General features: G+C 45.9%; 1 protein-coding gene across 1 annotated transcript in view; it reads right to left on the minus strand.

Annotated features, from left to right (window-relative positions):
- The window catches only part of PPTC7 (protein phosphatase targeting COQ7), a 136,071-nt gene that overhangs the window by 9,652 nt on the left and 108,393 nt on the right, over positions 1–18,026 (minus strand). Inside the window, exon 5 of the mRNA XM_085636042.1 lies at positions 11,491–11,620. Within this exon, the coding sequence (XP_085492168.1) occupies positions 11,491–11,620 (130 nt within the window). The remainder of the gene's footprint in view (positions 1–11,490; positions 11,621–18,026) is intronic.

The following is an 18,026-nucleotide window of genomic DNA, read 5'->3' on the forward strand; positions in this document are numbered from 1 at the left end:
TGGTCGCAGCCTTCCCCTGGTGGAATGAGCTTGTAAGCCCTCAGGGGGCTGCTTCCTAGCCAAGGCATAGCAGATTTTGATGCAGAGAATGACCCAGCAAGAAATGGTTTATTTCTGCACGGCCCGACCTTTGTGAGCTTCCACATAACCCACAAAGAGTTGGTTGTCCACCCGCAACTCTTTTGTGCGATCAAGGTAGAGCGACAATGCTCTTTTTGGATCCAGACAGTGGAGATGTTCCTGTGAAGCTGCATGCCAGGTCTCAGGTGAGTCAGTCTATCGGAGGAGTCTAAGAGGGTGGGGTGGGCGGCATACCGGACATGCCAGTCACGTGCATCAGAACGTAATATAGGCCCACAGTCCCCGTGTTCCTGCCTCTAGGGGCCCCATCAGTTCAGTAATTGTAGCGCGCAGGCTCTGCATGGGTGCACGAGCGTGAGAGAACCCTTCTAGCAGCAGGTGCACAGCAGCCAGCAATGCCATCTTTTTGCCATAAACACCGCAGCCGCCAAAGTAATAGCACTGTAATTTACCACAGAAACCTGCACCATGGAAACACTCCGATAAATAAAACAGAAACACACCGTCCTCTCAAGAGGTCAAGACTGCGTCATAATTACCTACCTGGATTGTGTAATGCAGATGGAGAACATTTACTTCGGACAAGCAAAGGACAACCAACCACTCAAGGAAAAAAACGGGAAAAAAACGAACACGAGTGTTTCAGACCACCCACCCGTCCCCATAACACACTACAAAGATCTCCCAGGACTGAATGCGTTCATGCTTTACATTACTGCACAGAAAACAGTTCCATTATAAACATTCAAGGTGCTCTCTACTAAACTCACGGGATCAAACTCCAAAAACCACCAGGCGCAAACCACTGATGTTTTTCACGTTTCACTCGAGGAACTTTCACAAGATAGAAAAGGCGCTACGACTCCCTTGAAAATGGAGGATGGCGCTAGCACAGCCCTTACAATAGCTCCCGCAGCCCATGCGGAGCGGGAAGGGGGGGGGGGGGGGGAGGGGGTGGGGGGCAAGCTCCAGGGTCCACCCTCTGGCACTGTATATGGGTGGTGAGCCCCTGGATTGTGAGCTCCTGACTGGGTCCAGAGCGTGGGGGGCCCCCTCCATGTCCTTTGCAGTGTGGCCCACTTAAGTTTCATTTCGCCTCTGTACTCCGGGACCTGCGAGTGAGTGAGTACTTTCTTGTATAGCGCATGGCTACCCTAGAGCATCCCAGCGCTGTAAGACCAGAGAACGTTAAAAGACATTATTGAAACAAAAATGTCTTTAGTCGCTTCCTGAAAGCCAGATGATTAGATTCATGCCTGATGTGGTCGGGGAGTTTATTCCATCCTTTGGCCGCTTGGGCAGAAAGCAGGCGGCCGCCCATCCGGGCCAATTTCACCCTGGGAACTACAAGCAGATTTCGTTGGTTGGATCTAAGAGATCTAACCGATTGATGGCGACGAAACAGGGAGTCCAGAATGGACGGGCCAACATAGTGGATGAATTTATGTGCCAAACACATAGTCTTGAACACAATCCTTTCCTGAATTGGTAGCCAATGAAGCAACCGAATTGAGGCCTTCGCTGAACATCGTTTGGGGACTTTCATAAGCAAGCGAGCTGCACAATTCTGCACAGATTGCAGAGTTTATGGTAGCTGCTAGTGCCCCCATATAAATAGCATTTGCATAGTCCAGTCGCGAAAGAATCAACGACTGGACCAATGCGTGTCTAGCTTCAAATGGAAGAAGATCTAGGACTTTTTTTTAGAACTCGCATCAATCCATAGCAAGTCGCGGCCACCTTCTTAGCCCGATGTTGGAAATTCAGGGCGGAGTCCAGCCAGACCCCCAAGCTTTTTATTTTGGTCTTGGGCACCGGAGGAGGTCCCAGACAATGCGGCCACCAGGGGTCCAGGTTAATTGGGGCTTTGTAGCCCAGCAGCATAATGTCAGTTTTGGCCCCATTTAGCTTTAAAAAAGACGAGGTCATCCAATCAAGGACTTTGGTGAGACACAGGGTCAGATTGTTGATCCCCTGATGTAAGGCATCGTCCCTCACTAAAGAAACAACCAGCTGCGTGTCATCGGCGTAGGTGATAAGCTGGATTCCCCAGGGAAGCACCACCTCAGCCAAAGGTCTCATGTAAATGTTAAACAACGTGGGGCTGAGTGATGATCCCTGGGGAACGCAGTGACTCAGTTGCAGCTGGCTCGATGACACCTCATCCTCAAAAACGGAGAAGCATCTGTCCGATAGAAAGGAATGGAGCCATTTAAGGGCCAATCCGGAGACCCCTGCAAGACGTAGCCGATGCAGCAGGAGAGAGTGGTTTACAGTGTCGAAGGCTGCGCTGAGGTCCAATAGGACCAACGCAGCGCAGCCTCCCGAATCCACAATACCCCTAGTCGCCTCCACCACCGCCACCAGAGAAGTTTCTGTTCCTTGCTTGGCTCTGAATCCAGTCTGGGTTGAATGTAATGAGCCCGTAGACTCAACAAATGAAGAGAGGGCCTGATTAACGTGTTGTTCAGCTATTTTGCTGAGACTCGGAAGCAGCGAAATAGGTCTGTAGTTAGCCAGATCTTCCGGGTCCAGATTAGGTTTTTTTAACAGGGCCCGGACCTTTGCCTTCTTCCAGTTGGGGGGTACTACTCCTGAGGCCAGAGACGCGTTGACCTGAGTTATCACCGGGCATACTGTTTCCGAAACCTGCTTAAGAACCGTCGGAGGAGCAACATCCTGAGGAGAGCCCGATTTTAAGTTGTTAAGGAGCCTTTCAACAATAGCAAGATCTAACAGCGGAAAGGCTTTGAGATCTCCAAATAAGTTAGGGGCTCCCCCCTTCGACCTTTCATTACCACTCTCCATTTCGTCTGGAGTATATGGAGTTGTCACAAAGCTAGAGTAGATGTTGGACACTTTAGACGCGAAGAAAACGGCTAGGTCCTCGCAATGTTTGAGGGTCCGGAGCAGGATTGGTAGCCCTAGGAGTAGCAACCAGAGATTGAAAGATTTTAAAAATCTCTCTGGGGGCATTGGCTGCTTCCGAGATTTTACCCTGGTAATATGCTGCTTGCGTGGATTTCAATAATGTTTTGTATGATCTGAGGGATGCTTTATATTCAGTTTTTGCAACAGGTGCAAAGTCCTTTCTCCACTTCCTTTCTGCTCGTTTGCACAGTTGTTTATGTTCCTTAAGTTTTCCAGAGTACCACGGTTGTTTATTATGACCCTCCCGATGCCGCATCTCTTTTTTTGGGAGGGTGGCATCTAAGGTGTAATTAAGCCAGTTGTCAAAGGCTTCATTAGCAACCACTGGATCCTCATGGGGAATAGGCGGACACCTCTTCAGGGCTTCCTCCCAGTCCCTGACCGGTAATCTAGACCAAACTCGGCCAACTTTCTTTGAAAGGGTAACCCTATGATTCTGTATTTCTGGAGACCACACAAAGGAGAGTAGGGCGTGGTCTGACCAGGAAACAAAGTAGGGCTGATCACACACAATGTTCGCAAGGTTAGTAAAACAATGATCTAGTAGATGCCCGGCTACATGAGTAGAGCTTGTCACAATTTGTTCCAAGTGTACTACTCCCAAGGTATCGAGCAGACATTGCGATGCAGCTGCATCGACTTCATCAAGGTGAATGTTGAGGTCGCCCAAGATGGAGAAATTGGGGGCACTGCTAATGGAGAGCGAAATCTTATCTAGAAGGTTATTACAGAAGTCACGGTAATCACCCGGGGGTCTATACACCAAAATCCCTGAAAAAGTACACGTGGGCGAACAGGATATGGAGAAGCCAAGGCTCTCACATTCTGTAAGTGGACTCTCAGAGGTTCTACATCTAAAGATGTTCTTATAGCTAATTGCCACACCTCCTCCCCGCCCCATTAGACGATCCTGTCTGGTGATCAAATAATTGGACGGGAGCGCCTGGACTATATCCTGGTCGGATGACTAGGTCGGCCAAGTCTCAGTTAAAAAGAGTACGTCTGGGCCTCGTTCCTCTAGGATCAAATGGATCTCCATGGCGTGCCTCGGGAGAGATCTGCAGTTTAACAGGGCGAATGTAAAACGGGTAATATTAGCTCTCACTAGCTTTAAAGGCTTGCAATGGGGACAGAAGGATATTACGTCCTCTGGTAAGGTCTCTATCGGACAAATGGACCTCACATCACCTCTAAGAGTCCTTAGCAGATCACCACTGTAACTGAGGGTATTAGGAGGTGGGGATTCCATTAATATGGCCCTGAGCCCCGTCCTAGTCCGGACTGGCACGGACGGGCTTTCCTTAGGCGCTCCTTCGGCGCTCTAAGGCGCGTCCGCAAACGCGTACGCTAGCGCGTAGATGGACCGTTTCAATTTATGAGTTTTCTCGCGTCGTGTCCAGCCCTACCTCCCAGCAACTAGCGCGGCAACCTCGTCCTCCCCAAGATGGCCGCTGTAGTGGATCGGCCCCTCTAGGTCCCGGTAAACAGAGTGCCCAACTCGGCTCGAGGAAACTAAGAGGTCCCCGAAGGGTGCGGCACTAGGTGGGTGTATTCAGTCACTCATACAAACGTCAGGTGCAAATAAGCAGGTAAAATATTAATTTTTTTTAAAGTACAGGCAAAACAATTTAAAATGTGTTACAATAGCTGACTAGCTCCCGGCTTCCGCCTCAGGAGCAAGAGAACGTCCCGGACCTGTGGCAACACCTGCGCAACAGTCTCCCAAAGGGTGAGGGAGAAACTGCCCAATAAGCATGCGGTATTCACAGATTGCAATGCCAGGCTGGTAGAAGAAACCATTTTCTTCCCAAGTGAGTCCAGCCTCTTGGATTCCCTAACCGGAGGTGCAGAAGGGAATGTGCAATGGGATGTTGAAGGCTGAACCACCAAGCTCTCAGGGCTGGGCGCTGGCGGCATGCAATTGTCCTATTCACAGGAGCCCATGTGCTAGGTTAGACCAAATGCCTAGAAGGACATCTGTTAGTGCTTCGTTAAAGGGCAATAGGGGTTCAGACATGGAAGCCTCAGGTTGAAGCACCTCGGTCAAGAGATTAGTACCCACCAGCACGGAGGGCGGCTCCAGTCCAATGACCTCTGCTGCTCTCCTTACCACCATGATATAAGAAGCCCCCAGCTCCGTAGCCACAGTCCGAGACCATATCAGTATCTGGATGCTCAGTACACTGGCTTCTCCAAGATCCTCATACCAGTCCAACCGTTCCACAGGAACGTCTACAGGTTATTCTAAAGGGATCATAGACCCCTTCCAATCCTCACCCATGACTGAAATGTCCTCAAAATGCACAGGCAAGAACGTAGAACCTATGGGCTCTGCCAGCGTCGACCGACCCGCCAGCTATAAGGATGGGGCTGGTGGGGACTCCGCTGAAGGCACTGACTTCGGGTCCGACGCCGGGGAAGGTTGCGTTTACATGACCAGCGTCTACTTGGAATCGGATACATGAGACCCCAGCAGTGCCGTGGCAAGAGCCGACTGTGTAGAACCCGATGGGGCACCCTACAAAAACCATAAGAGGCCCAAAGGCTCCACAGAGGATCAGCCTGCTCAAATATGTGGCGCATGGCCTCGTAAAATTCTTTCATTTAAGTGGGAGTCACTCCGGCTCTCAGAAATAGGGGGAGGCGCAAAGTCTAATCTGGCTCTGGCTCTGCAGAACCGTGTTTAGAGCACCAGTGGTCCTTACCTGTGGATGAAAGACGAGGTGCCTCTTCCCCGAATACCTCCAGTGTGAAGAGGACTTGGAGCGGTCCCGCGACCACCTCTTCCATCGAACGGGACAGTACCTCAGCAGAGTCTCGCTGGACAGTGTCGACTGCCCGGCTTGAAGGAGCTTCAAAGCTAGCTTCCTTAAGGCATTCAGAGTCATGGTTCGGGAATCAGAGCACAACTTAGTGTCGTGGTCACTCTCGAGACACTACAAACAGACGAGGTGGGGGTCAGGCACCAGCATGGTGCGGTGACAGGCGCAACAAGGTTTAAACCGTGTACGTCTAGATGACATCGTAGACACAAAAGAAAAATCACTCAACAAAAAGTCGAAAAAGCCTATCAAAAAAGACAGAGGGTTCGTTTTTTTCCAAATCAGAGCTTAACTGGTGCTGAAAGAAAAGAACTGGCATCCGCAGTGGTTGGGACCTAAATAGGTTAACCGATGCGGACGTCACATGGAGCCGAACTGAGCTACTAGACGGCGCGCAGAGGTACTGCTCACGCAAACATTTCCAGATCCAGCCCGGCGCCAAGAAATTCAAAGGTAAGTAATCTGCAGCTAGAAGTCTATCAGATTGGTGTAAGAGTGATAAGTAGGCACTTTTAGGGTCACTGTAATAGGGTAGAGGTCTGGAGGCCACTAGTACAGGTGCGTGCTTAAATACTGGGCTATGTTACATGTATTCAACGTACATGACAGCCAGAGATGCTATGCGGCAAAGCAAGCAGGAGAGAAGCTAAGGTAACTGAATAAAAACTGTTTGTAGGTGAAATTGATGAACGTATGGAAAAAAAAATCTATAGCATTCCATAATTATGAAGGACTAAGTGGCTGAACTTGAAATATGGTTGAGAAATGAACATATCTTTGCTACAAGGTAATCTGAAAGTTAGGAGGATTCTACAAAAATAGCCTGGGTGATTAAAGCTCTAAGAGGAGGAATAGAAAACCAAGCTAAAGCATCCAATTTACCTTTGGTTGCGATCTTTCTGGTGGATATTCCTATCTGCAGATAGTCATTCTCTGAATTTTGTCCAGACACCAGACAGAAAAGTCAAAACAGCTCTCCTGCACCAGTGGGTGGCTCTCTACTCTAAATACCAGCCTAGGCATATGCCTTGAGCAATATGCCACCCAGGCACACCATCAATTGCTGTGATGGCCTGCTAATTCAGAAGATATCCTCCCTCTCAAAGATCGCACATGTTCCATTGGCAGCGATCTACATAGTTTTGCGGGATGGGTCAAAGACGCTAAACATGAAGACTGCTGGTTGGGCTGCTGCACTGGTAAAGACAGCTGGCGCTGCTGAAAGGGCATGTCCCTGGAGCACCTGCAAAGTTTAAATGATCTCCTATGAAATTGTCAGACGGGGAGGCCAGTTCCAGGGAATGTGCAGTAGTCCACCCCTGCTTGAACCTCTTAACAGCCGAATAAGCCTTCATCCCTCAAATAGGCGGGAGCTATTGACTGGCATATCAAGCAGGTGGGCCTGCATATCCCTCAAAAACCCAGTGGAACACAACAGAGACAGGGGGCACCATGGAGCATGCCACCAAGTCTACCGTGCCCAATGGTGACCCAAAGCTTTATTAAGCTGCATCCTGGCCACCACACACTACCTCCTCAAATTGGTCTCGCAAATGGTCCAAAATATTTGTCACAATTGTCTAAGCCATTTTCCACAGGACATGGACTTAGCAAGCAAGGAGGTAGGACGCATCAGTGGAGTGAAGAGCCAGGCTATCTCAGGAGAAACTTTGACAGCCTCTGTCTCTGTAGTCTCATGATCAGGGGAAACCGTAGGGAAAGGTTCCGAGTTCTGCTTAGAACAGGATGATGCGTGTCCTACCAGAGACTCTGGGGACAGATGTGTTAAAAAAATAAAAAAAAATAAAAAACCTTTGAGCCCATAGAGGCTTGATTAAGTCTGTGAGTGACCAGACTGTTCACCACTTGGGCAGAAGTTGGTTTCTTCAAAGTCAACTAAGATTGAACAGGAGCACCTTCAAAATCAGTTTGGATGTTTGTCTTGTTCTTTTCTTGTGCAGAAAGGTGTTTCCAGGGCCATTATTCAAGACTGTTGCGAAGGAGACCGCTTCTGCCAATATGGGGCACAATGCACACTCCAAGCCAACCTCTGGGGAGGTTTCATATACACTGGTATTTGAAGGGCCATCGGTGCTTGCTGGCAGAAAGTGGTTAACTTCATCACTGCTTTTGGTGTCATCATGTTTGACAATGTCTGGTATCTGTATGTCATCTGAGCCTTACCTGAATAAACCATGAGTTTTTTATTCTAAAGTATTTGTTCCTAAGTAGCGGTCTCTATTGAGACTTCTTTTCCAATGTTTGTGCTTGGCATTTAGAACTTGATGGCTTGGAAGACAGCACTGGTGGCTCCCAAGATGGCACAGTGGGGCACCACTGGTGAGGCCTTCAGGGGAGGAATGGTGATGGCTGGCATTAAGGAGAAGCTGAGCTGGGCCAACTGGCGAGGGTGTATACCTGTGGGCAGACCTCCAGTTGGGAAACAACAGCTTTATGGACTCTGATGGTGCACTTTAGGGAGTATGACAAAACAAGCTCACCATCACCAGAGTGTATTGCGTAAATAGCCACTTTGGCGTAACACTACATGGTGCGTTTTCCCACCCACAGGTGAAATGTGTGAACTTAGTTGGTGACGAATGTGAAAGGTTATTGTAGCCCCTGCAAAATACTAATCAATGTGTAATTGAGACTGAAGTACTGCTTTTGGGTTACCAATTCCGTAAGGGGATCAGGGGCACCAAGGTAACAGTAACAAGCCTTATTTCATTATTCACAGTATAACACACTGTACTAAGATTAACAAACTTTTGAGTCAAAGTATTACTACACAAAATCGGTTTCTCAGTATGTCTCAAACAATTACACAATATTATAAAAATTGTAAGACGACAAAAATGAGAATAAAATTAACATTTCTAGCACGTTTTAAAATGTGAAGACAGTGTTCCTCTACGAAGGACAAAGACGCTGCTTTATCAGTTTCAGGAGAGCTGTAGCATCTGCAAAGTTCCAGGTGTGCTGGCAGTAGGCAAAACAGTCTCTGGCAAAATCTCGGGTAATAATCTGGGCGAGGACCTTTGACACGTGGTAGTCTTTATATACTAAATATCATGAGAAATTGGAATTTCTCACATAAGACTAGGAATGTCTGACATAGATTATGTGCATCAAGGTGTGTATCCCACTCGCTTCCTTATGAACATAGAAGGTAAAAGGACATCAATTCAGAATACATTATTTTGGTTATTTGTCTGTGTTCTTATTTAACCTTGACATGGTGGAAAGTAAGCATTTAACCAAGACGAATGTTGTGTTAAGTATGTCTATATCATCAATCGAATGGCTTGACGCTCTAATAGTTCGTAGAAACATAAGGTCTGGCGACAGAAGCGGTTTGGACCTCTTGAATACAATCCCGTTGTCCCACATAAGACATCATCCAGCAAAGGTGTAATTAAGTGTTCTACAGTGCTGTGAGAATTTAGCTCTTTCGCATGGTTAGCGCCCTACTTTTTGCCTGGTTTTAATGTGGTTTCAAATGTAGTGCACAGGGTCTCTGCCAACCATGTCCCCTGTGCCAGAGCTCATTCACCTAAAACAAACACCCAATTAGTATTTCTGCCCACTGTAAGTCCCTAGTACATGGTGCCCTGGGTACCTGAAGGCTGAAGAGGGTCCCTTGGGACCCCTTTCACTGAGACAATGCCACTGCCCATGCAGCCTGTGAGGGAGACAATGACAAAGTCGATAAGGCACCCTGGCTGGGTGTCATGCCAGCTACCACTGTCTGACATCATAGGTAAGTCATGCCTCTAGCAAGCCTAACAGCCCTAAGGTGGGATGCACTATTACTACAGGTGAGGGCATATCTGCATTAGCAGACAAGTCCCATTTCCCAAGTGCCAGGGAAGCCATAAAGAGTACATGGGCTGGGAACTAGACAACTCTAGTTCTAGAGCACCAGGATGACTTCACTGAATACGGGAATGTTTGGTACCAAACTACTCCTTTAAATAAATCCCCAAGGATGCCTGTGTGGAATTTATTTTACCATGTATCCGGAGTGTGGTCTCTGACTGGCTGTAGGCAGCCAGAAATCACCAGACATGTTTCTGGACCGCTGGGTAGAGAGCCCCTGCTCTTGGACCAGAAACAATGCACATCCTGGGCGGAGGTGTATTGCCTCCTCTGCCAGTATGGGACAGTGCTCAAAAAGCGAAATTTCAAAGGCTTGCCACCTATGTAATGCGATAGTACAGATCATCTTTTCTGCATGCATGCATGTCAAATGTCTTTCAAGACTTCTTACCCAAACAGGTAAAAAGAGGGGAGGCATGCATCAGATGTATTTTTGACAGACAGCCAACAGCGTAAGTATACGTGTTAGCGGCTATAAACGGCTTGTTGCCTTTCATGCATGGCTTCAAAGCAGCACACTAAAGTACCAGTTGCCGAAAATAAAGAAAGGGGAATAACAGCTATAAAATAAAGAAAAGTGTGGGGCAAGGATAATCGGTTGTGGAAATACTGAGTGCAGGACTCAGGTTCCAGGTTCTCAACCCATTGGGGGGGGGGGGGGGGGGGGAGGGGCATCAACTTCTAAAAGTATGCTTCTGTTAAAGTAATCTTAGCGTAACAGCGTGAAAGAAATATGTACACACATTTTATAATTAAACTGTTTAGATAAGCAATTACTAGTCACAGCTCTTGGTTTAGCAAGGTACCCCTAGGTTGGAAATAAAATAACAGACATACAATTACCTGTTTTATAACGTTATCAAATATGTTCTAAATCACATGCCAGAGCACGAGCATCTCTTTCAGGAAAGGTACCTTGACCAGAATTCTATAAATGATAGTGGCCAAGTATAATAAAACAAATTACATTTGATTTCAGTGAGAGGTCATAGGCCAAACAATATCCATAATGACTTTGTATCCCAGAGCCTGATCTAGCACCACCTGCCTCCAATATTATTCTGTGGAGATTTAAGGCACGAGCACCCCTGTATGCCACCTTGTCTAGACCTGAAATGGTAATTCCATGCCACAGATCTTTTGACTTGCCTCTTTCCTTCTAGGATGTACTTGCACGCGAATGGTTCCCGCTCCTAAACAGAGGTGCATTGGAGGAAACACTATGACCGTACTAAAAGATTTTGCCAACTTGATACCAGCACTTTGTAGTGGATGGCCCAGCTTTTGTCCTGATTCGCTCTTACAGTGTTATCAAAGACTAGAGGAATTTAAGCACTAATTCAATTTTTTTTTTTAACTAATTGGATATCTAAAATTATAAAAACCTACAATGCCTAATGACGACAAACAGTTAAAGCATGAAGGCAGCCCCAAAATGGAAAGAGAACAGATTCTTTTAACACCGGTTGAAAATGTGTTGTGGGCAGGGAAGCTTATACAAGGATAGCACCACCCTTAAAATAAATGTAAAAAAGGAAAGGGACCAATCAAAACCATTAGCAAGAAGGGAGAGTAGAAGGCCTATAAACCGCTAGATACCCTCTTTAATCAGAATGGAGTCTTTACAATTATACAATCAATTTTGTCAAACCAAAGTAAAAAAGCACACGATTTCTAAGTCCTTCTATGTAGCCACCTATACTAGACATTAATTTATAAGTTATGCTCTTTTATTTGCAAATGTAGCATATGAGATAAACATGCAAAGACATACCTCTCACATTCAATCCATTGTCACATGCAAACTGTGCAAAAGGTGACATGTAATTGGGGTCATAGGCCAACTCATGTGCTTGTTCTGCAATGCTTCGTGCTGTCTGCTGTATACTCTCATAGTTTGTTTTCTACAGTGACGGAAGAAGAAAAAAAAGGACAATTATTCTGATACAGAATTATATCAATTGATGCAGGTCCTAACACTGGATCAAAGTAGAGGTCAAACCCGGTTTTGCATTATGTACACAAAGGAACACACTTAAGGAAAAATGGCCCTGTTAATTGCAGTATTACATTTTGCTGCCTGCCAGTTGTGTGCAAAGCCTTGACATGCAGCTTTTACAGTTTACATCTGCAATATCGTTGTATGTCTGTATACGGTGGTCACAAATATCGACCTACAAAAATACTGCATCCAAAACATAGATTACACGGTCACAGTAAGTATATATTTACTGTTATTAACTCCATACCTACTTATTTTAGTAAGTAAATAGTGGTAACCTATGTTTCGGATACTATATTTGTCATTCAATACAATGACTTGAATCCCTCCACTACCACTCTGTGCCACAGAAGAGGGAAAGAAAAAAATACTTTGTTACGCAACAAACCCAGCTTTGTTGAAAAGATACTTCTCTGGCACTCTGGAATAGAATAAATGTACCATCAAAGAACGGGCAAACATTTTCTTCCATTCCACTGCTTTAGTATCAGTCCTAAAGATATTACATGCATGTGAGCAAGAATACGATTTTTTAAGTACCAACATCCAAATACATTACATTCTCACGGTCAACGAATGTGGACCTGCACAGCTGAAAATAATAGACAATGTTTTGCTATGCGGATCTGTAAAGCGCACTATCACCTGGGAGGGCATCCTGGCTCTAAGCAGGTGCTAGTCAAGCCAAACCTAGGGCCTAGAGGGACTAATCAAAAATCAGGTCTTCAGCTTGCTGCGGAAATCAAGAAGTGAGAAGGAGGCTCTTGTTTGTGGCAGCAGGTTATCCCATGTTTTAGAATCAATGTGGGAGAAGGCTCGACCACCAGATGTGGTTTTCCGATTGCGTGGGATGTGTGCGAGTAGGAGCTGGATAAGCAGAGGTGTCTGGAATGTTTGTGATAACATACCTGATTGTTGAGGCATACTGGGCTAGTGTTATGTAGCGTCGGTGAAGAGTTTAAATTGTGCTGGTTAGTATACACTTATTGGAATGCGCTCATGTGACCAAAGGATGCCACAGAGCGTCTGGAACATCATGGAGAGGGGTCAAAAACAAAAGGAAAAGGAAAAGCAAGACTCCAAAAGCAACAACCTAATAGATAGCTAATTAACAATCCAGTGAGTATTTTACTCAAATATCGTTTGATAATATACAGAAACAAGCAGTATTTGCACTACTTACAGACATTTGACAATCATAAAGGAGGCATACTAGATAAGTGCTTAGATCCCTGGTCAGATGAGGATGGTGAAGGTAGTTTAAGAACTAGAACCCATGAGGATTAAAAGTGGTCCTATACACATCACAAACTACTGTGGTGCTGAGCCAGCATCTGTATTGGAGGAGTTTACAAATTCACTCCCCAAAGACGTGCACCCTCATGGACTTCCAATCACACAACCCCATGGCTTCCTTTTAAAATAGAGGAAGTGAGTTTGTTTCATGCAAGGTATTAGTCTCACCACTTAATGTGACAGTAAAGCACCAGGGCCAAACGGGTGGTTTAAACATTCTAGTCAACTATATTAAAATAACAATGGACTGGGATGCAGCCCCACAACAAGTGGCTAAGATTAATTAAAGCATGCCATTCATCACTTTTTTTAATACTTCAATGTGTCGCCCTAAGTTCAACGGGTATGCCCAGATGTGGGTCCTCTGCACAACGTCACTGGAACCAAGCTATAGGTTGCTTGTGTTCCTGTTTAGGTAGGACATGACCTGGCAGTTTGGGCTGCACGGTTCCCATTGGGGCAGGGTCAAGACTGGTTTGGTCCCAAAAGCGAGACCTATTGGCTATGCCAATGTTTGTTTCTGTTTATTACTGCTCTGTAGTAATGGCGGCGCACGGGTGCCACCATTACTACATAGAAGAAATAAACAGGAAAAAAAACCTGGCTCACGGAGAACATCAAAGCGGCCGCCAAAGTGAAAGTGAAAGCGATCAAACATCAAAGCGGCCGCGAAAGTGAGGTACGCGCGCCCGTGCACTGTAGCTCTGGGCTACAGTGGTAGCACTTTGAGCCCTCACAAAAAGTCTCGCCAGACCAGCGCATGCGCTGGGTCAAGCGAGACCTAAAAAAAGCATAGGCAATTCCAATCAGTCTTGCCTTTAAAATGCAAATGTCAAACTACTGGCTTTGCAAATGATTGTTTGGCAGTTAAGAGTGAAAAGAAAAACAGGTGGCGTGCAAGTGCACCATGACGTCACAATGCATACACCTCACAAAGGTAATTTTTGACTTGCATCAACACAAAAAAACTCAATCGGAAGAGGGCTGCTTTAGCATGTGCATACATTGGGATATCGTAACGCATGTATATCCCACAGCGCTCATTTTGGAAAGGGCTACCTTTGAGAAAACACGTTTCCTTCTGACAGATGTAAGAGGTATTCACACAATACAAAGTCATTATCCATCTGCCATCTTAACCAACCAAATGTCACCACACTTTCCCACTACTAATAAAAATAGGTGCTAAGACTGGGTCAGTAAGATCTGGCCCTGCTTGCCAAAACAATGGGACAAAAAGTAGTTTGTGCAAGCAGTACAGTAGCAAAGTATGCCTCCACCAAACACCCATATGTGATTCCCAGCGTTAAACTGGAAGGAGTACTTCTTTACACTGCATTATTCTTCAAAAACAAAAGCAATCGCCTCAAAGGTCATGCTATGTTAGCCAATTTGTAGAGCGCACAGCTGCCCCAGCAAAGAGGCGTCCTGGCGTATTGCAGCAGAACTGCAAAGAAAACCGTGTAGCAAACATAATGGCCACTCAGGCGCATAGGTAAGTTTTAATGGCTTTGCGGAAATGGGCATGACTGCTGATGCTCCTGATGCCCATGGGAAGAGAGTTCCAAAGTTGAGCGGCTAGGGCCCGGAAAAATCGCCCTCCTGCTCAGACCTTTCTTGTTCTCAGGACAACAGCCAAGTGTTGATCTCTTGAACGTAAGAACAGAGTGGGAACACAGGGTGTAAGGAGATGCACCAACATATCCTGGTCCTGCAGATTTAGAGTTCTATGAGCTATACAAAGGGATTTAAACTCAATGCGTTTTGGCACTGGCAAACAGTGCAGTCTATGAATGGCACTGGTTGTGGGACATCTTCTCTGCAGGCCAAGTAACGTCTGAGCAGCTGGATTTTGCACTCTTTGAAGGTGTACAATCTTTTATTAGTCTTGGATTGCATGTGGTGCGTGGTTTCACCAGAAAACAGTTTGAGAACCTGAGACTTGCAGGTTGACTCCTGGTGAAGTTCCCATTGGTAGGAGAAAGTATGCAATTGAGCTACTCTTTCTAATTTGACATCGCAATCCCTTGCATTTCTCTCAAGACTAGTATGCATCTGCTCTGTAAACCGCTCCATTTTCACTCTTACTGTAGGATAATGCATTGGCTTCCGTAAGTGATGGGGCAACATATATATTAGTGCCACCCCTGCTTGTGGGACGTCAGTTTCTTTTTTTTTTTCCATTTCTCCACAAAGAGCATAAAACAATTATTGGTTACAGTGTTCTGATCTCCAACACAGACTTTTTAAAGATAGTAAATACAGGCTGCTCTGTAGAACTGAGAAGTGGAAGGGCAGTGATGAATCTGAGGTTAGCGTATCTACTAGAAAGAGCATTACCGAAGGTAAGGAACTTGTAATTCTGATGTTTAGTCCCAACTACAGATTTCTCACATTTAGAACATATACCAAAACAGTACCTCCCAAAGGTGGAGGGAGGCCTAGAAGAGGACTCGGATCAAAAAGTGCTACATGAAGGTATACACAACACTCACGTCACTGCCCAGGAAATACCAACAGCTACCCCTCATGCCAAAGTCGTTGCAGCAGCCTTTGCCCTTGTGGAGGCTCTCGGACCCTCAAAGGGGAATTTCTAGGATAGGTAGGTAGCAGATATTGATGCAAATGACACTAAACCTCAACAGGGTCCTTAAACCATAACAGCTGCTCCGGAAAATGCAGCAAACAACCTTTTCCTTTTACAGTGCCCACTGCAAGACCTTACTGGGCCAAAGAAAGAGCGCCCAAAAGCATAGCCTGTAATGGGGTCAGTGTTTTCAGGCACCACACCAGGTAACAACTTGTCCCAGAGTCCAGCACTTCTGAATTTCAAAGAGGCATCAGGCACAACAATGATATCCATCATCTCAGATGGCAACTCAAATGGAGTCAATTGCCACCGCCCAATCTCCACGAATTGAGGTGTAAAATGTAGACGTTTGAATGAAGGATCCTGCCCTGCTGCTGTAATAGGAGGTCTTCCCACAGTGGTAGCCTGATCAGAGGAAAGATGCACATGCTCCGAAGTACCAGGGACCACACTCTCCTGGCCCAGTCCAGGGAAATTAGGATGTCATAAGCTTTAAAGCTGGTTGTTTTTTTACAATCTTCTCCGGACCTTGGGGAAGAGGAGGCTGTGCTGGAAAGGTGTACAGGAGTCGCTTGTTTAAGTGCAGCCAGAATGACTCTCCTAACAAATGCACTAGCGTAAACTCCAAGGTGCAAAAATCACTGGAATGTTCTTGGTGGAGATGAATGGGTTTAGCTAGAGCTCTACCACTGATCAAATATTCCTTATGCCACCTCAGAATGCAGCCACCACTCATGGTCTACCAGATCTCTGCCAGGTGCTTGGGTAGTAGAAAGATGTTCTGCTGCTTTTGCCACCTTCTGAAACGTAAAGCCTATTGACAGAAGATCCATTTCCCCCACCCTGCCCTGCTTGTTGCGGTGCCACAATATGGTGGTGTCCCCGAGACCCTGCACCTGACAACCAACACCTGGGAATAGTCTGTTAACCTGCACAAGTGATGGGGGAATTGTTTCGCAGGAGTCAAAAGCCCCAAGATAGGTGCTGTGGCCCTACTGCCTTTAAAATGTTTTACACAGGGTCCCATAAGGCATGAATGTGACAGCTTAACAGACCAACTTCATTTGTAGACTGTAAAGCCAAGCTGGCAAAAGAAAACATCTGTTTTACAAAAGCATCCATCATTTCGATTCTCCATCTGCGGGACTGGCCAGAAACGAGTTAGGAATAAAACAGTCAGATAATGCACAGTACGACATTTTGGAATGGAGTGCTTGGTGAGCAGTCTGGATCTCCATGTGCAGGCCTGAGCCACCTGGCTACATGCTGACTAATTGGCAAACAAGAACATGGTTTTCGTGAGTAGCAAATGTCCTTGGTGTTGTAGGGGTGTCTGACTTATTCAAGCTCTACTTCATTCTTCCGTGTACAAGATAAATATGTCAATAGAAGACACTAGTGGCCTTTAAATATGTAGCGTTGTTGAGCAACCCAGGGCTCTCTGCGCTTTCATAACTTAACTTGGTTATGCTGTTCATTGCTTTGCTACATTAACTGAAATTATACTTTGGCTTCAGCAATAGTCCTACTCTCCCAGACTAGTTCTCCTGCCAATGATCACTTCTGAGCCCCTGGAAGAGTGGCAAAATCCAAACAGTCCCTTTGTGTAAAATAAATTCATTTGTGAAAGGCCACAACCCCTGCAATCTGTCAGTAGCACTTGTGCTGTGCATGGCCATTTGTGGTCAGCAGCTCGATCTCAAATTATTCTTCACCTCTATAAGGAACAGTACCATTTAAAGAACCAATCCCATAACAGAGTTGTAAGATGACAACCTTGCTCATTAAAATAAAACTTAGCAGCAGTGCTACCACTAGGATACCTGCCCGATGAGAAGCAGAAGAAAATATCTAAGGCCCCCCAAAAAATGCCCTTGAACTCCATAAGTCCATAATGAAAGCCTTCCTTCCAGACGTGAAGACTGCATGTGATATTGATTATTTTGGCCATGTGCTTGCAGTGCTATGAATGTATGGTGAAGATTTGCATTACGATGTGCTGGCTGGCGGCTTTTAAGAGTTATGCCTCCTGATTCCACCAAAGAGGAGACTAAATTAGTTGGCCAATCATAATCCCCAGATTATGGCTTCTGCGACTGATGCGAATGTACAGTCTGATGTTAAAGAGTGTACAAGGTATGGAAAGTGACAATATCCTGAATATTCTGCCGTTGGAACTTCGCTCTTTGATACAATCTGGAGCATTTTGGTATACTAAGATATCAACCAATTCATTCCTTAGTGCCTTGGGACTTTAGGTTCACACTGGTCCTCAAATCTGCGATTGTGGGCTTAACTGACTGAGTTGCTGCATGAAGAAGAGGAAATTGGCAATCTAACTTTCCATGGCTTCAAGTAAGCTGGGTATTTGAGTTTGCATTATGAGGTTGTAGTAGTGTTTCTGGTTGGAGAGGGGTGATCT

Source organism: Triturus cristatus, chromosome 11, assembly GCF_964204655.1.
Source record: "Triturus cristatus chromosome 11, aTriCri1.1, whole genome shotgun sequence".
NCBI lineage: Eukaryota > Metazoa > Chordata > Amphibia > Caudata > Salamandridae > Triturus > Triturus cristatus.